The following is a 16,846-nucleotide window of genomic DNA, read 5'->3' as shown; positions in this document are numbered from 1 at the left end:
GGGTTTTCAGCCCAATAAGCCCAAACAATAAATTTATAGAGAGTGGGTTGACAGGCTTAGGTGCTGGCCGTCGATCACCACGCTCAAACTTTTTCTTATAAAAAAGGCTAAGTGTTTCTTTACAAATAGGGGAATGCTCCTCAGCCTATGGCCGAGGAGGCCTTAAGGTTTTTCCCCTTTTTTCTGGCTTTACTAGCTCTTCTTTTATAGTTTTCATCTTCCTATCTCTTGCTTCCATCTGTTGATCGTCTATTTGCTTTTCTTCTGGTTGTCCGTCCCATCAGAGGCCTTATCGGCACTCAAGTGGCTCACTCTAACCAACGTTATCCTGCCAAGGGGTTACCTCCCCATTAATGCGGCCAGGGGGGTTGGTTAAGTGCATTCAATGCGATAGTGACAGCTTACTTTGGGGTTAACCTCTCCCCAAAATCACCTTTGTCAGGCCGAGGACAAGGTATCCTCGGCGTGGATCCAGGATAATAAGCTTCCCCCCCTTCTCTTCAGGAATAGCTTGCGATCCTCGGCATGGGCCTTGGGCCTGCTATATGATGGGCCGAGGCTATCAGGCCCACGGACCCCACATCATGTTTTATGGTCTAAAATTATGCATAAAAAATAAGTTCATTGATCTAATTGTAAATACATTCTATTTGAACAAATTTGTCATGCATTTTAGAACATGCAATTCAACAATTATATTTTCAAAATTCACATTTAATAAAAAAAAATATAATAAGTTTGAAGAGAATCATTTTAACTCTTCATTGATTATAGAAGGATTATTTGAAAAAACTTTTTATGAGGAAAAAAAATTTAACAATTTTTTTAAATTTTCATAAAATGTTTCTTTAAATAAATAATTAATATGTGTCTTTATATCATACATTAACCGAAACCATTATAAAAGAAAAACATCAGCGTTTAAGTTTTAACCACCACAACCACAAGAAATTCTCCCAGTCAACCAATCAGCGCCTTCTTATTCTTATTAGGTACATAGATTCCCACTCACCCATTTGACCCACCCGTGCTTTCTTTTCGGTCTCTAGTCTCTACTATTCAACATTTATATTTCAAACTATTCTACACTCTGAGGTACTTCCAGCTGGTTCCAAAGGAAAAATGTCGAAGTGCTTCAGCTTCACCGAATCAAAGAACTGGTGCTATCGATCCTCTTTCACCAAATCGGGGCTCCGATCCACCATCACCGACCTCAAAGACGGCACCGTAATGCACTGCTGGGTCCCAAAGACCCACAAAGAGTCCGAGCCCAAGCCCAACCTGCTGCTCATCCACGGCCTAGGAGCCAACGCATTGTGGCAATGGGCTGACGTCATCCGACACTTCACATATGGGCCTGATAGCCTCGGCCCATCATGAAACAGGCCCAAGGCCCAGGCCGAGGAGCATAGGCTATTTGTGGTTAGGGTAGGGGAAAGTCTCTTTTCCCAATCCACGCCGAGGACCACCTTATCCTCGGCCTGACAAAGGTGATTTTGGGGAAAGACAAACCCCAAAATAGGCTATCGCTCTCACATTTAATGCACTCAACTAACCCCCCCTGGCCGCATTAATGGGGAGGTAACCCCTTGGCAGGATAACGTTGATCAGAGTGAGCCACTTGAGTACCGATAAGGCCTCTGATGGGACGGACGACCAGAGAAAAAGGCAAATAGGTGATCAACAGATGGAAGGAAGAGATAGGAAGATGAAAACTATAAAAGGAAAGCTAGTAAAGTAAGGAAGGGGGGGAAAAGAAAAAAGAAAAAGTGAGAGAGCAATCAGGCCTCCTCGGCCACAGGCCGAGGAGCCTTCCCCCATTTCTAAAGAAACCCTTAGCATCTTTTAAGAAAAGTTCATGCATGGTAGTCGACCGCCAGCACCTAAACCTCTCAACCCGCTCTCTATAAATTTATTGTTTGGGCTTATTGGGCTGAAAACCCATCACTCAGGGTCAATCCAAATTGAGTCCCCACATTTTTAATCAAATGTTAAAATTTCATGTTTTATGGTCTAAAATTATGCATAAAAATAAGTTCATTGATCTAATTGTAAATACATTCTATTTGAACAAATTTGTCATGCATTTTAGAACATGCAATTCAACAATTATATTTTCAAAATTCACATTTAATAAAAAAATATATAATAAGTTTGAAGAGAATTATTTTAACTCTTCATTGATTATAGAAGGATTATTTGAAAAAACTTTTTATGAGGAAAAAAAATTTAACAATTTTTTTAAATTTTCATAAAATGTTTCTTTAAATAAATAATTAATATGTGTCTTTATATCATACATTAACCGAAACTATTATAAAAGAAAAACATCAGCGTTTAAGTTTTAACCACCACAACCACAAGAAATTCTCCCAGTCAACCAATCAGCGCCTTCTTATTCTTATTAGGTACATAGATTCCCACTCACCCATTTGACCCACCCGTGCTTTCTTTTCGGTCTCTAGTCTCTCGTATTCAACATTTATATTTCAAACTATTCTACACTCTGAGGTACTTCCAGCTGGTTCCAAAGCAAAAATGTCTAAGTGCTTCAGCTTCACCGAATCAAAGAACTGGTGCTATCGATCCTCTTTCACCAAATCGGGGCTCCGATCCACCATCACCGACCTCAAAGACGGCACCGTAATGCACTGCTGGGTCCCAAAGACCCACAAAGAGTCCGAGCCCAAGCCCAACCTGCTGCTCATCCACGGCCTAGGAGCCAACGCATTGTGGCAATGGGCTGACGTCATCCGACACTTCACCCCTTACTTCAACGTGTACGTCCCCGACCTCGTGTTCTTCGGCGACTCGTTCACGACTCGGCCTGAGCGGAGCGAGTCGTTCCAGGCCGAGTGCGTGATGCGAGTCATGGAGGCCAACTCGGTGAGGAAGCTGAGCCTGGTGGGCCTCAGTTACGGCGGGTTTGTCGGGTACAGCATGGCGGCGCAGTTTAAGGAGGCGGTGGAGAGGGTGGTGCTATGCTGCGCCGGGGTGTGCATGGAAGAGAAGGACCTGAGGAATGGTGTTTTCAGGGTCTCGGATTTGGAAGAGGCGGCTAGGATATTGGTGCCTCAGACGCCTGAGAAGCTCAAGGAGTTGATGGCCTACGCTCTGTTCAGGCCTCATCCTTTTGGATTCTTGCCCTCTTGCTTGCTCACTGATTTCATTGATGTAAGTAATTAGCTCTCTCAGACTCAGACTCAGACTAGCACTCTTATCTTGTCCACCCATTCACACTCACATACAGACATACAATTGCAGACACTTGTAGTAGTAACTGCTTGTAACTACTACTCACTAGCAACCAATAATTGATAGCACATGCTCTATCTTCCATTCAAAATAACAAAAAAACAAAAAATTTGATAGCACATGGTTATAGTGATTTAATTTGATTAACAAAATGAATTGAGGACCCATCTATTATATATATATATATATATATATTAATGCTGAGATGGCGAAAGCCTGAAAAGGTTGGTGTTTTACCCCCAAAAAAAAGTATGTAGGTTTTTTTTTTTTTAAATAAATGTTCACATTCGTTGGCTGTATGGGCAGGCAATGTGCGCCGAATATGTAGAGGAGAAGAGGGACTTGATCCGAGCTATTCCCAAAGACCGGAAACTTGAAAACCTTCCTAAAATATCTCAGGTTCAGAACTGTTTTTCTCTTATTTCTCCCACACGGCTAATGAGTTGAATGCAAAAGTGGAAGATAATTCAATTTTCTTTCACATCTTCTCATGCAGCCTACGCTGATAATATGGGGAGATCATGATCAAATATTCCCATTGGAACTGGGTCACAGATTAAAAAAGTATAAACCCTGACTTTTGACCCTTCACTATTTAGTACTAATATTGATTAGTTTGAGCGCTTGATGCAGGGTATTATTAACTTTTTTTATGTATTGGGGACTTGTTGAAATACAGGCATTTGGGGGATAATGCTCAACTAGTAGTCATAAAGGATGTAGGGCACGCCTTCAGTGTAGAGAAGCCCAAAGAGTTCTACAAGCACTTGAAATCCTTTCTGGTTGATTTGCAATTCCCACCAAATCCAACGAGTCCACCTCCCAAGGATCAAGATAAAAAAACGAGTTAAGGTGGGGGCTAGAACAAGAATACATTTTAACCCTTTTATTCCACTTTACAATTCTTAACAAGTTTTTTTCTTTTCTTTTTTCCCCCATACGGCCAGCGTAGAAGCAGTGCCACGTAGGAACAACTAAGTAATGTCACTGAGCTGCTCAATATGTCATTTTTTCACTTTAACATGTCTTTTACCAGGGAAATAATGTAACTTTTTCACCGACTTCTACCCCATTTTCTGCAGTATTAATATAAGAATTTATAGTTCCACAAATATTAGTCATTACTTTTAGTTCTACAAGTATGCTTCTTTTTTTTCTTCTTTTTCTTTTTTTCTTTTTTTTGTTGCTAAATAAAGCTCTTAAATACTTATATCTACCATCCTGTACATCTGCGTGCTTGCACTTATAAGATATGACAATGAAATATCAGGGGGCCTCGTTGTAATGTGACTGCATCAAGTTTATACAGCCTACGTCTGCTCCATTTGTTTTGAATCATCTGTGACAAAACGACAAGGGTTTTGTATACTTTTCCCTAGTATACAAAACATCTGTTACATATGAAACATCTGTAACAGCTTACATGTAAAGCACCACCACGAGGGATTCCAGTGTTACATTCAAAACTTCATGAGGGTTATGTGTTTTATTGATATTCCACAATGAGGTTGTATATTTTTTTCCAGAAAATAATATCATTCATCTCTCTTGACCAAGTATAAGTTCAGGACAGATGTTTCATATTAGGTTGCAACTGATAGATGATAAGGCTAAGTGATCAACCTAACAGCCTGCAAATAAAATTAAAAACAGGCAACTTAAACAAGGTAGATCGCATTGACAGACATGTCCATCACAATCATAAATGTAGCAGATAAGGTAAAGTTTAAAGTAGCAGATAACAGTACAAACAAATAGTCACAAATCCTTGTTCTACTACTAGTAAGCAAATAAGCCCTGCGCACACCCTACCATTCCTCCCTCAACGAACCAAGGTTCAAAGAATAACTCTTTACTATCCCAACTAACTCTGCAAAATCAAACACTAGTGAGCAATTTATCCAAAAGGAATGGGAATGTGAAGCGGAAAAAATGTAATGTAAACAAAATTACAAAATCAATCTGAAAGAGGATCTAACAAGAGCTAATGGATGTTTTAGACTAGTCAAAATTCACATTGAACCCAAAGGTAAACATTTGCGTTTTCTATTTCACTGCATAAATAAATAAATAAATAAATAAATAAAACCTTACCTCTGCTGGAGCTTCATCAGCTTTAGATTGCTCACCTGCGAGTTCAATAAATAAATAAAAAACGACTCATCAACTGTCGAATGTAAAATTCCTACTTCAGCATAAGTCTACAGCATAAGTCCAAGAAATTGTATTTCCCAGGTGAGCACACAATATTCTTATAGCACAAAAACATAGTAAAAAACATAAGACTGAGAAATTGTATTTCCCAAGGGACCACAAACGGTACATAAAATAAGCAAAAAGCTAGCTTATAATCAAATGCCAAACAAATAAGTATACTAATAGCTGATTATCTGAAGATTTGTCCTAGGTACCATGGTTGGCAGAATAACAATTATAGATTTCAAACTTTATGATGGTTGGCAGAATAACAATTATAGATTTCAAACTTTATGACGAGTCATCTGTGCCTTATCTGAAACACTCGAAGCTGACCAATCACTGGGTTTGATAAAATCAAGGTGCAGTAAATGAAGTCATTGAAATGTCCTTTTCAAACGTTTAAATCTTTAAATAAAGCTTCAAGTGCATCTTTTAAATAAGTTTGCCCCTCCCCCTCCTTTCCTGTGGCATTATCATATTCTCCCCACAAAATTAAACATGCATACTGATAAACAAAAGCGTGAATTCAAAGATAGATATGTAACATGTAATAACAATTCTAGGAGCACTACTTATACATAGGTCAACACAAAACACATTGCTCCATTTACAAAAAAAACAAGAAGCAAAAAGATTCATTGGTCCAATGAAATGTCATATCAACTGTTGTGTACTGGTCACTTTTAACATACAACCCCCACCGCCCATTTTTTTTTTTTTTTTTCCTTTTTTATTTATTTATAGGTACTCAAACCCGTATGGGGTTGAACCCAGTCACCCATGCCTTGTTTATAAGGTGGGAGTTGCCATTTGGTCCAACAAACACTGGCTGTGTGGCTATTAAAAGAGAAGACAATTGATATGATTAAATTTAGTTACACAAAAACAAATTCTAGTAACAATTTAGTTGCAAACAACTTGCATCTGAACATGTTGTAAGGTCATCAAACCAATTTTCCACTCCAATTAAAAAAATAATGAAACTACATTGACATTTTAGAGATATCAAACTGTCAATTATTTGATACCACTCCCCTCTCCTTGGTTAGGAACTTCCGGATAAGAAGTAGATGCCATCCAAGTTTATCTCATACAAAAAGCATATATCCTGAAATCCAGTCTTATGGGCTGCAGACCAAGGTGCAAGGTTGGAAATGGTTTCAAGGCTGATATCAAATATATGCCTCACACCCAATATAGCTATGACAAAAACAGTACAAATTTGATCATATAGGAATTGTCATATATTATGCAATGAAAACCAACCCTATAATTCATGTGTGTTCATTGCAAAGATTAACCTCAACAAAATACATTAAGATCCCACTTGGACCATATTTCATTTCTCAAAACAAGATAATATGAATTCAAAAACATCACATCCACCCAAATCAGCATGAATCCATTCTCCTTGACACCATATTCTCTAACACCATCCAAGTTTAATTAAAAGCAGAAATTTATTCTAAGTTTAGTTTCTCCTTTACCAGATTTAATCATAAACGATAAGGCCATATACATCAAAACTATTCACTAGGGCTTGAAATTTGAACTTAATATAAAAAGAGAAAATGTTGCGTTACAAACTTGGGAAATCTCTCTATCCTGTGAGCCTAGAATTTACAGACCAACTTAAACTGGTTGCAGCAATGACAGAAACACTATATTACACAAGTCAAAGGACAAGGGCATTGAGATCTACATATCTGCTTCACCTCTCCCCCCACCCCTGAAAAAAAGTCCAATAGCTAAACCTAGCTGAAAATCTATTCCAAAGAACTCTCATCCAACAGTTATAACCTGATTCTTACAAGTAAAAGCTTGCTCAAACAATTTGAAATCAAATCAGGACAGTCTGAAGTCTTTAGTCACAACTTCAAAAAGACCTTTTGCACCAAATGTAAATTTATCCCAGATTCTTTTTTTTTCTATTTTAGATAAGCAACAAAATTTATTAATAAAATAGATTACTTCATGCTCACAATGGCAAGCACTTCATAACCTAAAAGAATCATTTTCACTTTAAACCATTGGTTTTCAGGACGTAATTGCAACCTCATTAGCATTAGCCCGAAATAAACAAGATTTCATGTCAATCAATCTATCAGAAAAACAAATGCATAACTCATTGCAAGGGGATCCAAAGAAGATTACCACCAAATCTAAGTAAATTAGAAAAGTGCAACCAACATAAGCAATGGCCTATATTTAATTTAACAACAAATGCTAGAAATTGTTCTCTGAAACTTATATGCACCAAACCTTAAACTCCTCAGCAACAGAAACTACAACTAGAAGAATCGATATAATTTGAAAGCATAAATAAGTCAACAGAAGTCTCAAAATCCCCAGAGCGAGCCAGAGATAGAGATTAGTGACAATTATTACCTCCCTCTTCTGGCAGATCTGAGGTCCATAATGTGAGATTATCCCTAAGTAGCTGCATGATAAGGGTACTGTCCTTGTAAGATTCTTCATTAAGACTATCAAGTTCAGCAATAGCTTCGTCAAAAGCTTGCTTGGCGAGGTGGCAGGCCCTGCAAAATGCAGACATGGTTAAACAAACCACTACTACTTATAGTTAAAGAATACAGACTGAGAGAGAGAGAGATGCATATCAACCTCTCAGGCGAGTTCAAGATCTCATAGTAAAATACAGAGAAGTTCAGAGCAAGGCCAAGTCTGATTGGATGAGTTGGGGCCAAATCAGAAGCAGCGGTACTAGTAGCAGCCTGCAGCATAAGAGAAAATCCAGATAGCAATTTAGTTCAGTGTATAATAATATGAGGAAAACATAAAAGGGGGCAAGGGAAGTTAGTAACAGAGGCAAAAGGAGATTCAGCAAGAGAAACCAAGTAAAACATACCTCATAGGCCTTAAGTGACTGATCAGCAGCTTCTTTACGGTCTTCAGCGGATTTGAACTCAGCTAAATATCGATAGTAATCTCCTTTCCTGTGACACAGAAATATGGATCACAGTCCAAATATAATCAACACACACGCATAAAAAGTACCATAAGAAAACCAACACTACATACTCAAATAATCTGTGAAAGAAAGGAATATACACAACCGGATAAAGCACCCCCCAAACAAACATAGAGAAATATCACTAAGAAATAAGACACTTGGTAGCTGATCGTAGCACACAAAACAAGGGACCGAGAAGACTGGTGGTTAAAATCCCCTCCAATATGGATCACTAACCAACAAAATCGCAAGTAAAGTTCACTCATCATTGGCCAAGAATCAAACCGGTTTTTTTTTTTTTTTTTTTAAATAATAAATTTGGCTTCATGAATTAATGTTAAATGGTTCAACCCAACCCAATTAAACCCACAGCCAAAACTGCAATTATTTCATACACGAGTTCATAATTTCAAAGTAAGTTGAGTTAAATCTAGTAGAAGAAAAACAGTAAAAGAAGTCTCACATCTTATAGTAAAAAACAGTTGATTCCCCAGATGAGGAAGATGGAAGGAGATGATTATCAATGACTGACAAAATGTCATTGCAGATCTTAGCAAGCTCGTCTTCAACCCTCTGCCTGTACTCCTTAATCCGCTTCACATTTTGTTCATTCCCTTTGGCCTCCTCCTTCTGTTCAATGGAAGACAAGATCCGCCACGATGCCCTTCTTGCCCCAATAACATTCTTATACCCAACAGACACCAGATTCCTCTCCTCCACTGTCAACTCCACATCCAGTTTAGCAACTTTCTTCATCGCTTCAACCATCTCTGGAACAAGAAAATGTGACAAAATAATGAATTAAAAAGTCAAATAATTACTAAAAGTCCACTATTGCTCTGCAAGGATAATGAAAGGCAAACTACACCTTTGGATCTGAATTCATTTCCGTAGATGTAATCGCAGGAAAAATAAATAAATAATCAGCACGGAAAATTCGCTAAATTTGCACAGCATCATGCCTAATTTTCATAAAATCAGTCCAAACAAATTTTGGTAGAACGAACTCATTTAATTGTGAACACCCACATCAACTCTTTACCGATGTCAAATGATAAGTAAACCCCGAATCATGAACATTAAGGCTTTTTTTGGTTCTGGAAAAGTATAAGGCAAGGAAAACACTCACTGATGAACAATATGTCAATATCTCAATCAGGCATTTTTTTCAACATTAATTAATTAATTAATTAATTAAAACCTAGATGAAATCGTTAAGCTCACTTTACCAAAGAGTTTTTTCTTTTCTCTAATCTCTAACTCGTTGTTTTACAATAACACTTGCTTAAAAATTTTATCAGATTTCACCAAATAACTTTGTTTTAAATTTAGTATATGCTCCATTTTGTAGTAAAAAAAAATCCGATAGGCGAAACAAATCAGCACTATTTACATGAGTAAAAACAAGTAAACAACACAAATCAAATAAACCGTAATGGTCAAAATGAATAGAATATTATGCACCTACAAATCAATACAGCAAAAAAAAAAAAACGAATAATATATATATAATCAAAATTTTGCTGCAATAGAAAGAAAAAAAGAAAAAGATCTATAGAAATTAAAAAAATAAAATAAAAATAAAAAAAAAAAGATACCATCGTATCGCTCAGCTTGCTCAGCAAGTCTAGCCAAGTAAACCAGATGTTCTCTCTCTTTCTCCATAGCTTCGTTTCTCTGCTCTCTCTCTCTCTCTCTCTCTCTCTCTTTTGGAAGCCTTATGTTATGATTTCACCAACTGCTTTCTGTGATATGCGGTACGAGGCGATCGGGCCGTTGGATGTGATGTATTGGACTACTGTATGGTCAATAGTGCATAGGAAATGAATCGCGGTTGGAAATGGGGGCTTTGGATTTTGCGAAACCCTTTTGGATCCTCGAGAGGTGAGATCTCAGCCGTTTGATGAAATGGTTTGTAGGAGATATGGGCCGTTGGATGAGAATTAGGTGTTAGTGATAGTCACATGGTGAGGTGATGTTGACTGGGACGAGCACTGACGGCTGTGTGATAGTCGTAAAAAAGAGGAAGATTGATAAAATCTGTGTGCTTTGTGTGTGTCTGTGGGGAATGGTTATGCGGTGGGCTCCACTTTTTGTCTAATTTGTCAACTTTATTGTATTTTTGAAAAGTATTCTCATTCATTATTATATAGACGGAAAGATAGCTACGTACGGTTATGTATTTATCGCTCCAACCGTCCCAACCCCAATTTCCCAAGGGAGGAATTTCTAGCGAACTTCGCGGCAACTGCCTTGGCCCACATTTCCTTTTTTACCATGCGTAGGTTCCGATTTCAAACGAGGGTTGTTAACGGGCCACACACTACAAAAATACATATTTTTGTTTTACCCAAAAGAACCTAGTATTCAAAAATTTTTTTTTTTTTTAACTTCTCTATTTTTTCTTAAGGAAGGTAGTGGTTTTTTTTTTTTTTTTTTTTTGGTATAAGAGTAGTGGTTTTTGATAAGTAAGGAAAGGTAGTGGTTTTTATTAAAATAATTAAATTTGGAGTAGCTCATCATTTTTTTTCTTTTAGTAAATTATGTATTTAGTTCATATTTTTACACCATATTTTAATTTGGTTTAAAGTTTGTGTATTCAAAAGTTAGACTATTTTAGATATACATCACTGTAAGTTTCTTTAAAACTTTTTCATCTCTCCCTGTGTATGTGTTAAAAATATTTAGTATTTTAAAAATATATACATTATAATTTAGCTTCTAACCTTTTAGTGCCGTATCAGTTTAATTTTTGTTGTTATCTTTTTTATGAAAATTACTAACATAGCAAACGACCAAAATAAAAAGTTAGTTTATTGCCATATCAATGGAAACTTTTTTTTTTTTGGGTCATTTGCCATTGTACGGACCTATGATGCCCAGGCACGTTTGGGCCCTAAGTTCTAACGTGACAGTAAGGCCCATGGTTCCCGCTACCAAGGATCTTATCTTAGGCCCACGCGAATTGCAAGCCCGGGTTTCATCACTCAATCTTTGCTCGGGGGACCTTTACCAGACAATGAGGGAAGAATAACGTCCGAACATCCTATCCCAAATGTGCCCAGTGGTACCTAGAAGAGTCACAGCAAGACATGCCTGCTGGAGTGGGAGCCAAGTTCCAAGGCCACTCTCACTTCGTCCCATTCCCACCTAACCACCCACCTATGGCTGATGATATTGGACCTCACATTACACTAACTACAAAAGTAATCATAGCACCCCACTAATCGGAATGCTATAAATAAGAGAAGTTGGAGAAGAGGAGAAGGTGGGAAGGTTTTGAGAAAAGAGAGAGAAAGAAACAAAGAGGAGAAGAGAGTGAAGGAAGAAGGCAGCAACGTAGAGAGAGAAAAGTGATCTCATTGAGTCTCTGCGTCAAGAACGACCTAAGGTAGGAAATTCAAACCCACCATACAAATAAATTGTGAGCCCAAGTAAGATTTCAGCCCAATAGCCTCATTTTTGGCCCACACAATTTGCGCCATCTGTGGGAATATCCTACAAAGCCGTGGTTCAGCCGAGACTCACACACGAGAAGATATCTGGGAGACGTTCTAAGAGTGATGCTGAAAGTGGTTCAATGGGATCTTGTCAGGGATCCTCCTGGCAAGAACGGAGGCAAAAGAGGCGCGAAGATAGGAATCACGAACGAGAGGAAGAAAGGTCCGGCCTCGGAGAAGGGTTGTACCAAACGCAGCGAACAGTATCTGTTGCTTCAGGACATAAGCAACTCGACGAAAGGGATGAAGAGCTTGAGCGGTTGTGCAGGTTGGTGAGAGATCTGGAGTTTGAAACAAAGAACAGGCACCGTAAAAGGAACCGAGACAACCGAGAAAGAAGATCCAATACCGGGGAAGATCATCACGAGACGGGATCCAATCAATCCAGATCCAACCACTGCCGAGAATGATCCCGTTCACTGGAATCTCGTCGGCAAAGGGAACGTTCGCATTCGCAGGAATCCCATCAATGCCGAGACCGTTTGCGGTTATGGGAGTATGCAGACCGAGGTTCAGATTCCCCAGAAGAGAAATGGCCCCATAATGTGGTCATAGATACGATGAGTCGTGCACTACGAAGAGCTGCAAGGTCCCCATCTTCGACCGGCATCGAGCGAGCCCCAATTTCGGACAGATTCACACGCCCTCCGTTCAACTCTTACGATGGGAAAATTGACCCAATAGAGCACATCAGTCACTATATCCAGATGATGTCCCTGCATACCCACAATGACGCACTGATGTGTAAGGTTTTTTTCTCGAGCCTTGGCCCTACCGCTTTGAGATGGTTTAATGGGTTACGGAAAGGCTCTATCCAGAACTTCGCCGAGTTGATACAAGAGTTTGGAATCTGGTTTGTAACTTGTAGCCGGGTGCCACAACCGGTAGACGCATTGCTGTCCATGAAAATGAGGGTAGGGGAAACCCTTCATAGTTATACTGGCTGGTACTGGGAGCTTTACAACGAGATCAGCGAAGGGAACAAGAAGATTGTCGCGAGCACCTTTAGAATGGGATTGCTCGAGGACTCCGGGCTGAGGGAATCACTAACTAAGAAGCCTCTCGAGGATATGAAGCAGCTAATGAGGTGTATTGAAGAATACAAAGGGCTAGAAGGTGACCGGCTGCAAAACAAAGGCAAAGCACCAGGGAACCTTTGAGGCCAGGGACCCCCAGATGAAGGCATACTTGCAGTTGGCGAGGTAGGTTATAAACAAGTTTGGCTCAGTGAAAATGTCCCAAGTGGGCCGAGCACAGAACAGGCATGTCGATTCCGTAGCCATGCTAGCATCGTCGATGGCAGAGGGGGTCCTTCGGCAGATTAGGGTGGAACTAATACCAGAACTGAGCATTCGTGTAATCGATAGTGTTGGCATAGAGGGGGTTAAGGTAGCCATAATTGCGGTGGCTGAACTGAGCTGGATGGACCCAATCATTGAATTCCTAGCAGAGGATCGTGTCTCGAGTGACGAGAAGGAGGCCAGTAGGGTTCACCGAGTAGCACCTCGATCCTTGTTATCAGCAGAATGCCAGCTGTACATAAGGTCTTTCGGGGGGTCGTACCTTTTGTGTCTACATCCAAGTAGGGTGGGTGAATTACTAGCCAAACTTCATAGTGGAGTATGCGGTAGTCATATAGGGGGATGCTCGTTGGCACATCGAGCAATTACACAGGGGTTTTGGTGGCCGTAGACGCAAAAGGACGCTATCGAATACGTGCGAAAGTGCGAACAGTGTCAAAAGCATGCACCATTGATCCATTAACCAGCAGGTCACTTCAACTCGATGAGCAATCCCTAGCCCTTCACACAATAGGGGCTGGATATTCTCGACCCCTTTCCCCGAGCAACCGGCAACCGAAGATTTGTACTGGTGGCCGTAGATTACTTTACCAAATGGGCAGAAGCAGAGGCTTTAGCTAATATTCACGACACAGATGTCAAAAAATTTGTATGGAGAAATATAGTCACCAGGTTTGGGGTGCGAAACTCGCTGATATCTGATAATGGGCTGTAATTTGATAGTAAAACTTTCCATGCATTTTGTAGTGATCTCGGCATCAAAAACAGGTATTCCACACCAGTTTATCCGCAAAGCAACGGTCAAGCCGAGGCGACTAATAAGGCGATCTTGAACGAGTTAAAGAAAAGATTGGACTATGCAAAAGGCAAATGGGCCGAAGAACTGCCTAACGTTTTGTGGGCATACCGAATAACCCCCAGGAGGTCCACCGATGAGACCCCGTTTTCTTTAGTGTACGAGGCTAAAGCAGTGATACCAGCCGAGGTGGACCTTTGCAACGTGTGAGTAGAAGGTTTCAACCCCACTCGAAATGGCGAGCTAATGGTGGAACGCTTGGATTGGTTGGAAGAGCGCCGAGAAGCAGCGATAATCCGACTGGCCGAATATTAGCAAAAACTTGCCCGCTGTTATAACCGAGGTGTAAGAACGAGGGAATTTGGCGCTGGGGACTTGGTGCTAAGGAAAGCAATGGGGAATATGTGAGATACAAACTCCAGGAAGTTAGCCCAGACCTGGAAGGGACCCTATCGAGTTACTACAATCGCTGGCACTAGGGCATATTACTTAGAGGACCTGGATGAGAGGCCATTACCTCGGCCATGGAATGTCCATAATCTTAAAAAAATTTATCACTGATCGGTTGTAAACTATGTTGTAAGTTAAATGCAATGCCATGCATGCGTATCACTAATGACAAAGGTAATAATTGCTCACACACATATACTTAATTCCATCGTTAGTCCCTTTCGATCACCATTACCAAGCAACAGGAAAATTTGTGAAAAAATTTCCTAAGGACAGAAATCTATCCTCGGTTCGATATCCATCACCGAGCAGAAGGAAACCGTAGCCTAAATTTGCTAAGGGCAAAAACCTGTCCCCGATTCGATATCCATCACTAGGCAGGAGGAAACCTTAGCCTAAATTTCCTAAGGACAGAAAACTTGTCCTCGGTCTGATATCCATCACCAGGCAGGAGGAAACCTTAGCCTAAATTTCCTAAGGACAGAAACCTGTCCCCGGTTCGATATCCATCACCGAGTAGGAGGAAACTTTAGTCTAAATTTCCTAAGGACAGAAACCTATCATCGGTTCGATATCCATCACCGAGCAGGAAGAAGCCTTAGCCTAAATTTTCTAAGGATAGAAACCTGTCCCTGATCCGACATCTATCACCGGGCAGGAGGAAACCTTAACCTAAATTTCCTAAAGACAGAATTCTACTACTCAATTCAATTACTATCACCAAGCAAGTGGAAAGTATTCTAAAATCAAGGGTTAAAGATTGAAACCAACAAATTAAACATTGCCTGGGATCAGAAACTCACATCTCAGTTTTTTGCACTATATAATTCACCGAGCATTCAGGAAATCATTCATGCAAAAAAAAATAGAAAAACATGGCAAGAAAGATAACGTAAAAGTAAGTCTTCGTGAAAACAATTAAGGCAAGCGTTCAACAAATAAGCAACATGTAAGTAAAATAAATGCATGAAAACAAAACTGTTGTCGTGTCACCATAGTCCGACGACCATGTAAAAGTCAAAACAAGACAAAGTAATGATTATTCAGCCACCACAACCCGGTGACATAGGCAAATTAAATAGAAAAAGGGAAACGTAGTAAAAACATAAACTGAGAAAAAACAATGACGGTCTTGTACGGCACATAGGTTAATTTGTTCTCGTTTGGGCGGCAGGATCAGTTGGTTGCTGGTCGGTAGGGTTTTGGACTACATCCTCACAGCGCTGATTGGTAGGGCGGGGGACACTGGTGACTTCCGCATCATCCGGTTCCACGTGGGCGTCTATCTGTTCTACTAGTTCCCTCAAGCTTGTTGTGTCTTCTGCATTAATGGGTGTCGGGGGGTTCTGCGCGGCTGAAATGAAGCTAGGAAAGGGTATTTGGCCGGGGTCCCTAAGAGGAGAATCTTTGGGAACCCCCATGGCCTGCAAGGTAGCAAACCAACCAGCTTCAAAACCCAGCTTCTAAGCTTGGTTCACAACCGGCTCCACAGAGTTTTCCGTATTGGCAAACCCTTCATGGTACCATTTTTCTTCGGCAGCCCCCAACCCCACTCTTATGTCAGCAAGCTCCTCAGCATGAGTAACATTCAAACTCTCTGCCTCGGCTAATTTGATGTCTGTCTCGTTCTGCTTCACTAACAGCTCTGCGCACCTATTTTCTGCCAGCGCCTTAGCTTTCTCTGTGGCAATGGCCCGCTTCTCGGCAACATCAACGGCCTTTGCCTTCTCTTTCACTGCCTTGGCGGCTGTCTCCTTGGCCGCCCTTTCCCGGTCGGCATCCTCAGAAAGTTCCTTCATACGACCATCAATAATGTGGGCCAGCTGGGCCGCCTAATGACACCTCAGGTGTTAGTACGTTAGAAGGTAAAAATGAGTATGCATATGTATACATGTTATCAATGGCAATAATAAATAATAAATGCGTACAAAGAGTGGTAGGAAGTTAGTGAGTAAAGGATTATCGCGACAGTGAACCACTGCAACCTTCTCCCCATGGACTCCTCTGTCCCCTACTCATAGGCGTGTACATCCTCAGGCAAGAGAAGTCTACGCGCTAAGTTTTGGGCTACGCGACCCCCCTCACCTTTCTCCCAAACCTATATACTGGCGGTCTTGGGGAGTGGCTCGCCTTCTAAGAAAAACTTGGGGCTGCCACTACTGCGTTGCCCTAGAGGAGGACGCTGCGCCCACCCCAGTTTGGGCTTGCAGCTCCTGTATGACGATGCCTTTGGACAGTTGTGGGGGGACCCGGGTTACAGTGTCTCCTGGCCCAATAAAGGTCTACTCGCTGATGAGTTGCCTCTTTCGGGTTCATCTGGTCTAGGAAGGAGGTGGGGGAGGAAGCGTCTGGCCTTGGCCTTGCGGTGGTTGCT

The 16,846-nt window shown here is 40.6% G+C and overlaps 3 protein-coding genes across 3 annotated transcripts; 2 read left to right on the top strand and 1 right to left on the bottom strand.

Annotated features, from left to right (window-relative positions):
* The first annotated feature begins 2,350 nt into the window (after window positions 1-2,350).
* On the top strand, window positions 2,351-4,367 carry LOC112033887 (uncharacterized). Its single transcript, XM_024066662.2, has 5 exons — window positions 2,351-3,174; window positions 3,562-3,654; window positions 3,752-3,819; window positions 3,935-4,107; window positions 4,203-4,367. The coding sequence occupies exons 1-4, from the start codon at window positions 2,539-2,541 to the stop codon at window positions 4,104-4,106; spliced, it is 969 nt and encodes a 322-aa protein (XP_023922430.1). The 5' UTR covers window positions 2,351-2,538; the 3' UTR covers window position 4,107; window positions 4,203-4,367.
* A 546-nt stretch (window positions 4,368-4,913) lies between these two features.
* LOC112033888 (14-3-3 protein 7) lies at window positions 4,914-10,312 on the bottom strand. The gene is made up of 7 exons (XM_065774785.1): window positions 10,024-10,312; window positions 8,889-9,195; window positions 8,321-8,408; window positions 8,077-8,186; window positions 7,843-7,991; window positions 5,350-5,384; window positions 4,914-5,125 (listed from the first exon to the last, which is right to left on the bottom strand). Exons 1-7 carry the CDS (start codon window positions 10,088-10,090, stop codon window positions 5,120-5,122), a joined length of 762 nt encoding a protein of 253 aa, XP_065630857.1. The 5' UTR covers window positions 10,091-10,312; the 3' UTR covers window positions 4,914-5,119.
* Window positions 10,313-12,485: 2,173 nt separating this feature from the next.
* LOC136068086 (uncharacterized) lies at window positions 12,486-13,085 on the top strand. Its single transcript, XM_065774752.1, has one exon. The coding sequence runs from the start codon at window positions 12,486-12,488 to the stop codon at window positions 13,083-13,085; it is 600 nt and encodes a 199-aa protein (XP_065630824.1).
* The last annotated feature ends 3,761 nt before the right edge of the window (window positions 13,086-16,846 follow it).

This window comes from Quercus suber, unplaced genomic scaffold (genome assembly GCF_002906115.3).
Source record: "Quercus suber isolate HL8 unplaced genomic scaffold, Cork oak 2.0 scaffold_98, whole genome shotgun sequence".
Taxonomy (NCBI): domain Eukaryota; kingdom Viridiplantae; phylum Streptophyta; class Magnoliopsida; order Fagales; family Fagaceae; genus Quercus; species Quercus suber.
Note: the sequence above shows the minus strand (reverse complement) of the source record. Positions and strands in the feature narration are given on the sequence as shown.

Coding starts and splice junctions, on each gene's coding strand:
- LOC112033887 (XM_024066662.2), top strand. CDS start 2,539: ATGTCTAAGTGCTTCAGCTTCACCGAATCAAAGAACTGGTGCTATCGA. Junction 3,175..3,561: donor TGCTCACTGATTTCATTGAT/GTAAGTAATTAG, acceptor CTGTATGGGCAG/GCAATGTGCGCCGAATATGT. Junction 3,820..3,934: donor CTGGGTCACAGATTAAAAAA/GTATAAACCCTG, acceptor GTTGAAATACAG/GCATTTGGGGGATAATGCTC.
- LOC112033888 (XM_065774785.1), bottom strand. CDS start 10,090: ATGGAGAAAGAGAGAGAACATCTGGTTTACTTGGCTAGACTTGCTGAG. Junction 9,196..10,023: donor GCAAGCTGAGCGATACGATG/GTATCTTTTTTT, acceptor TTCTTGTTCCAG/AGATGGTTGAAGCGATGAAG. Junction 7,992..8,076: donor ATCTTGAACTCGCCTGAGAG/GTTGATATGCAT, acceptor TGCATTTTGCAG/GGCCTGCCACCTCGCCAAGC.
- LOC136068086 (XM_065774752.1), top strand. CDS start 12,486: ATGAGTCGTGCACTACGAAGAGCTGCAAGGTCCCCATCTTCGACCGGC.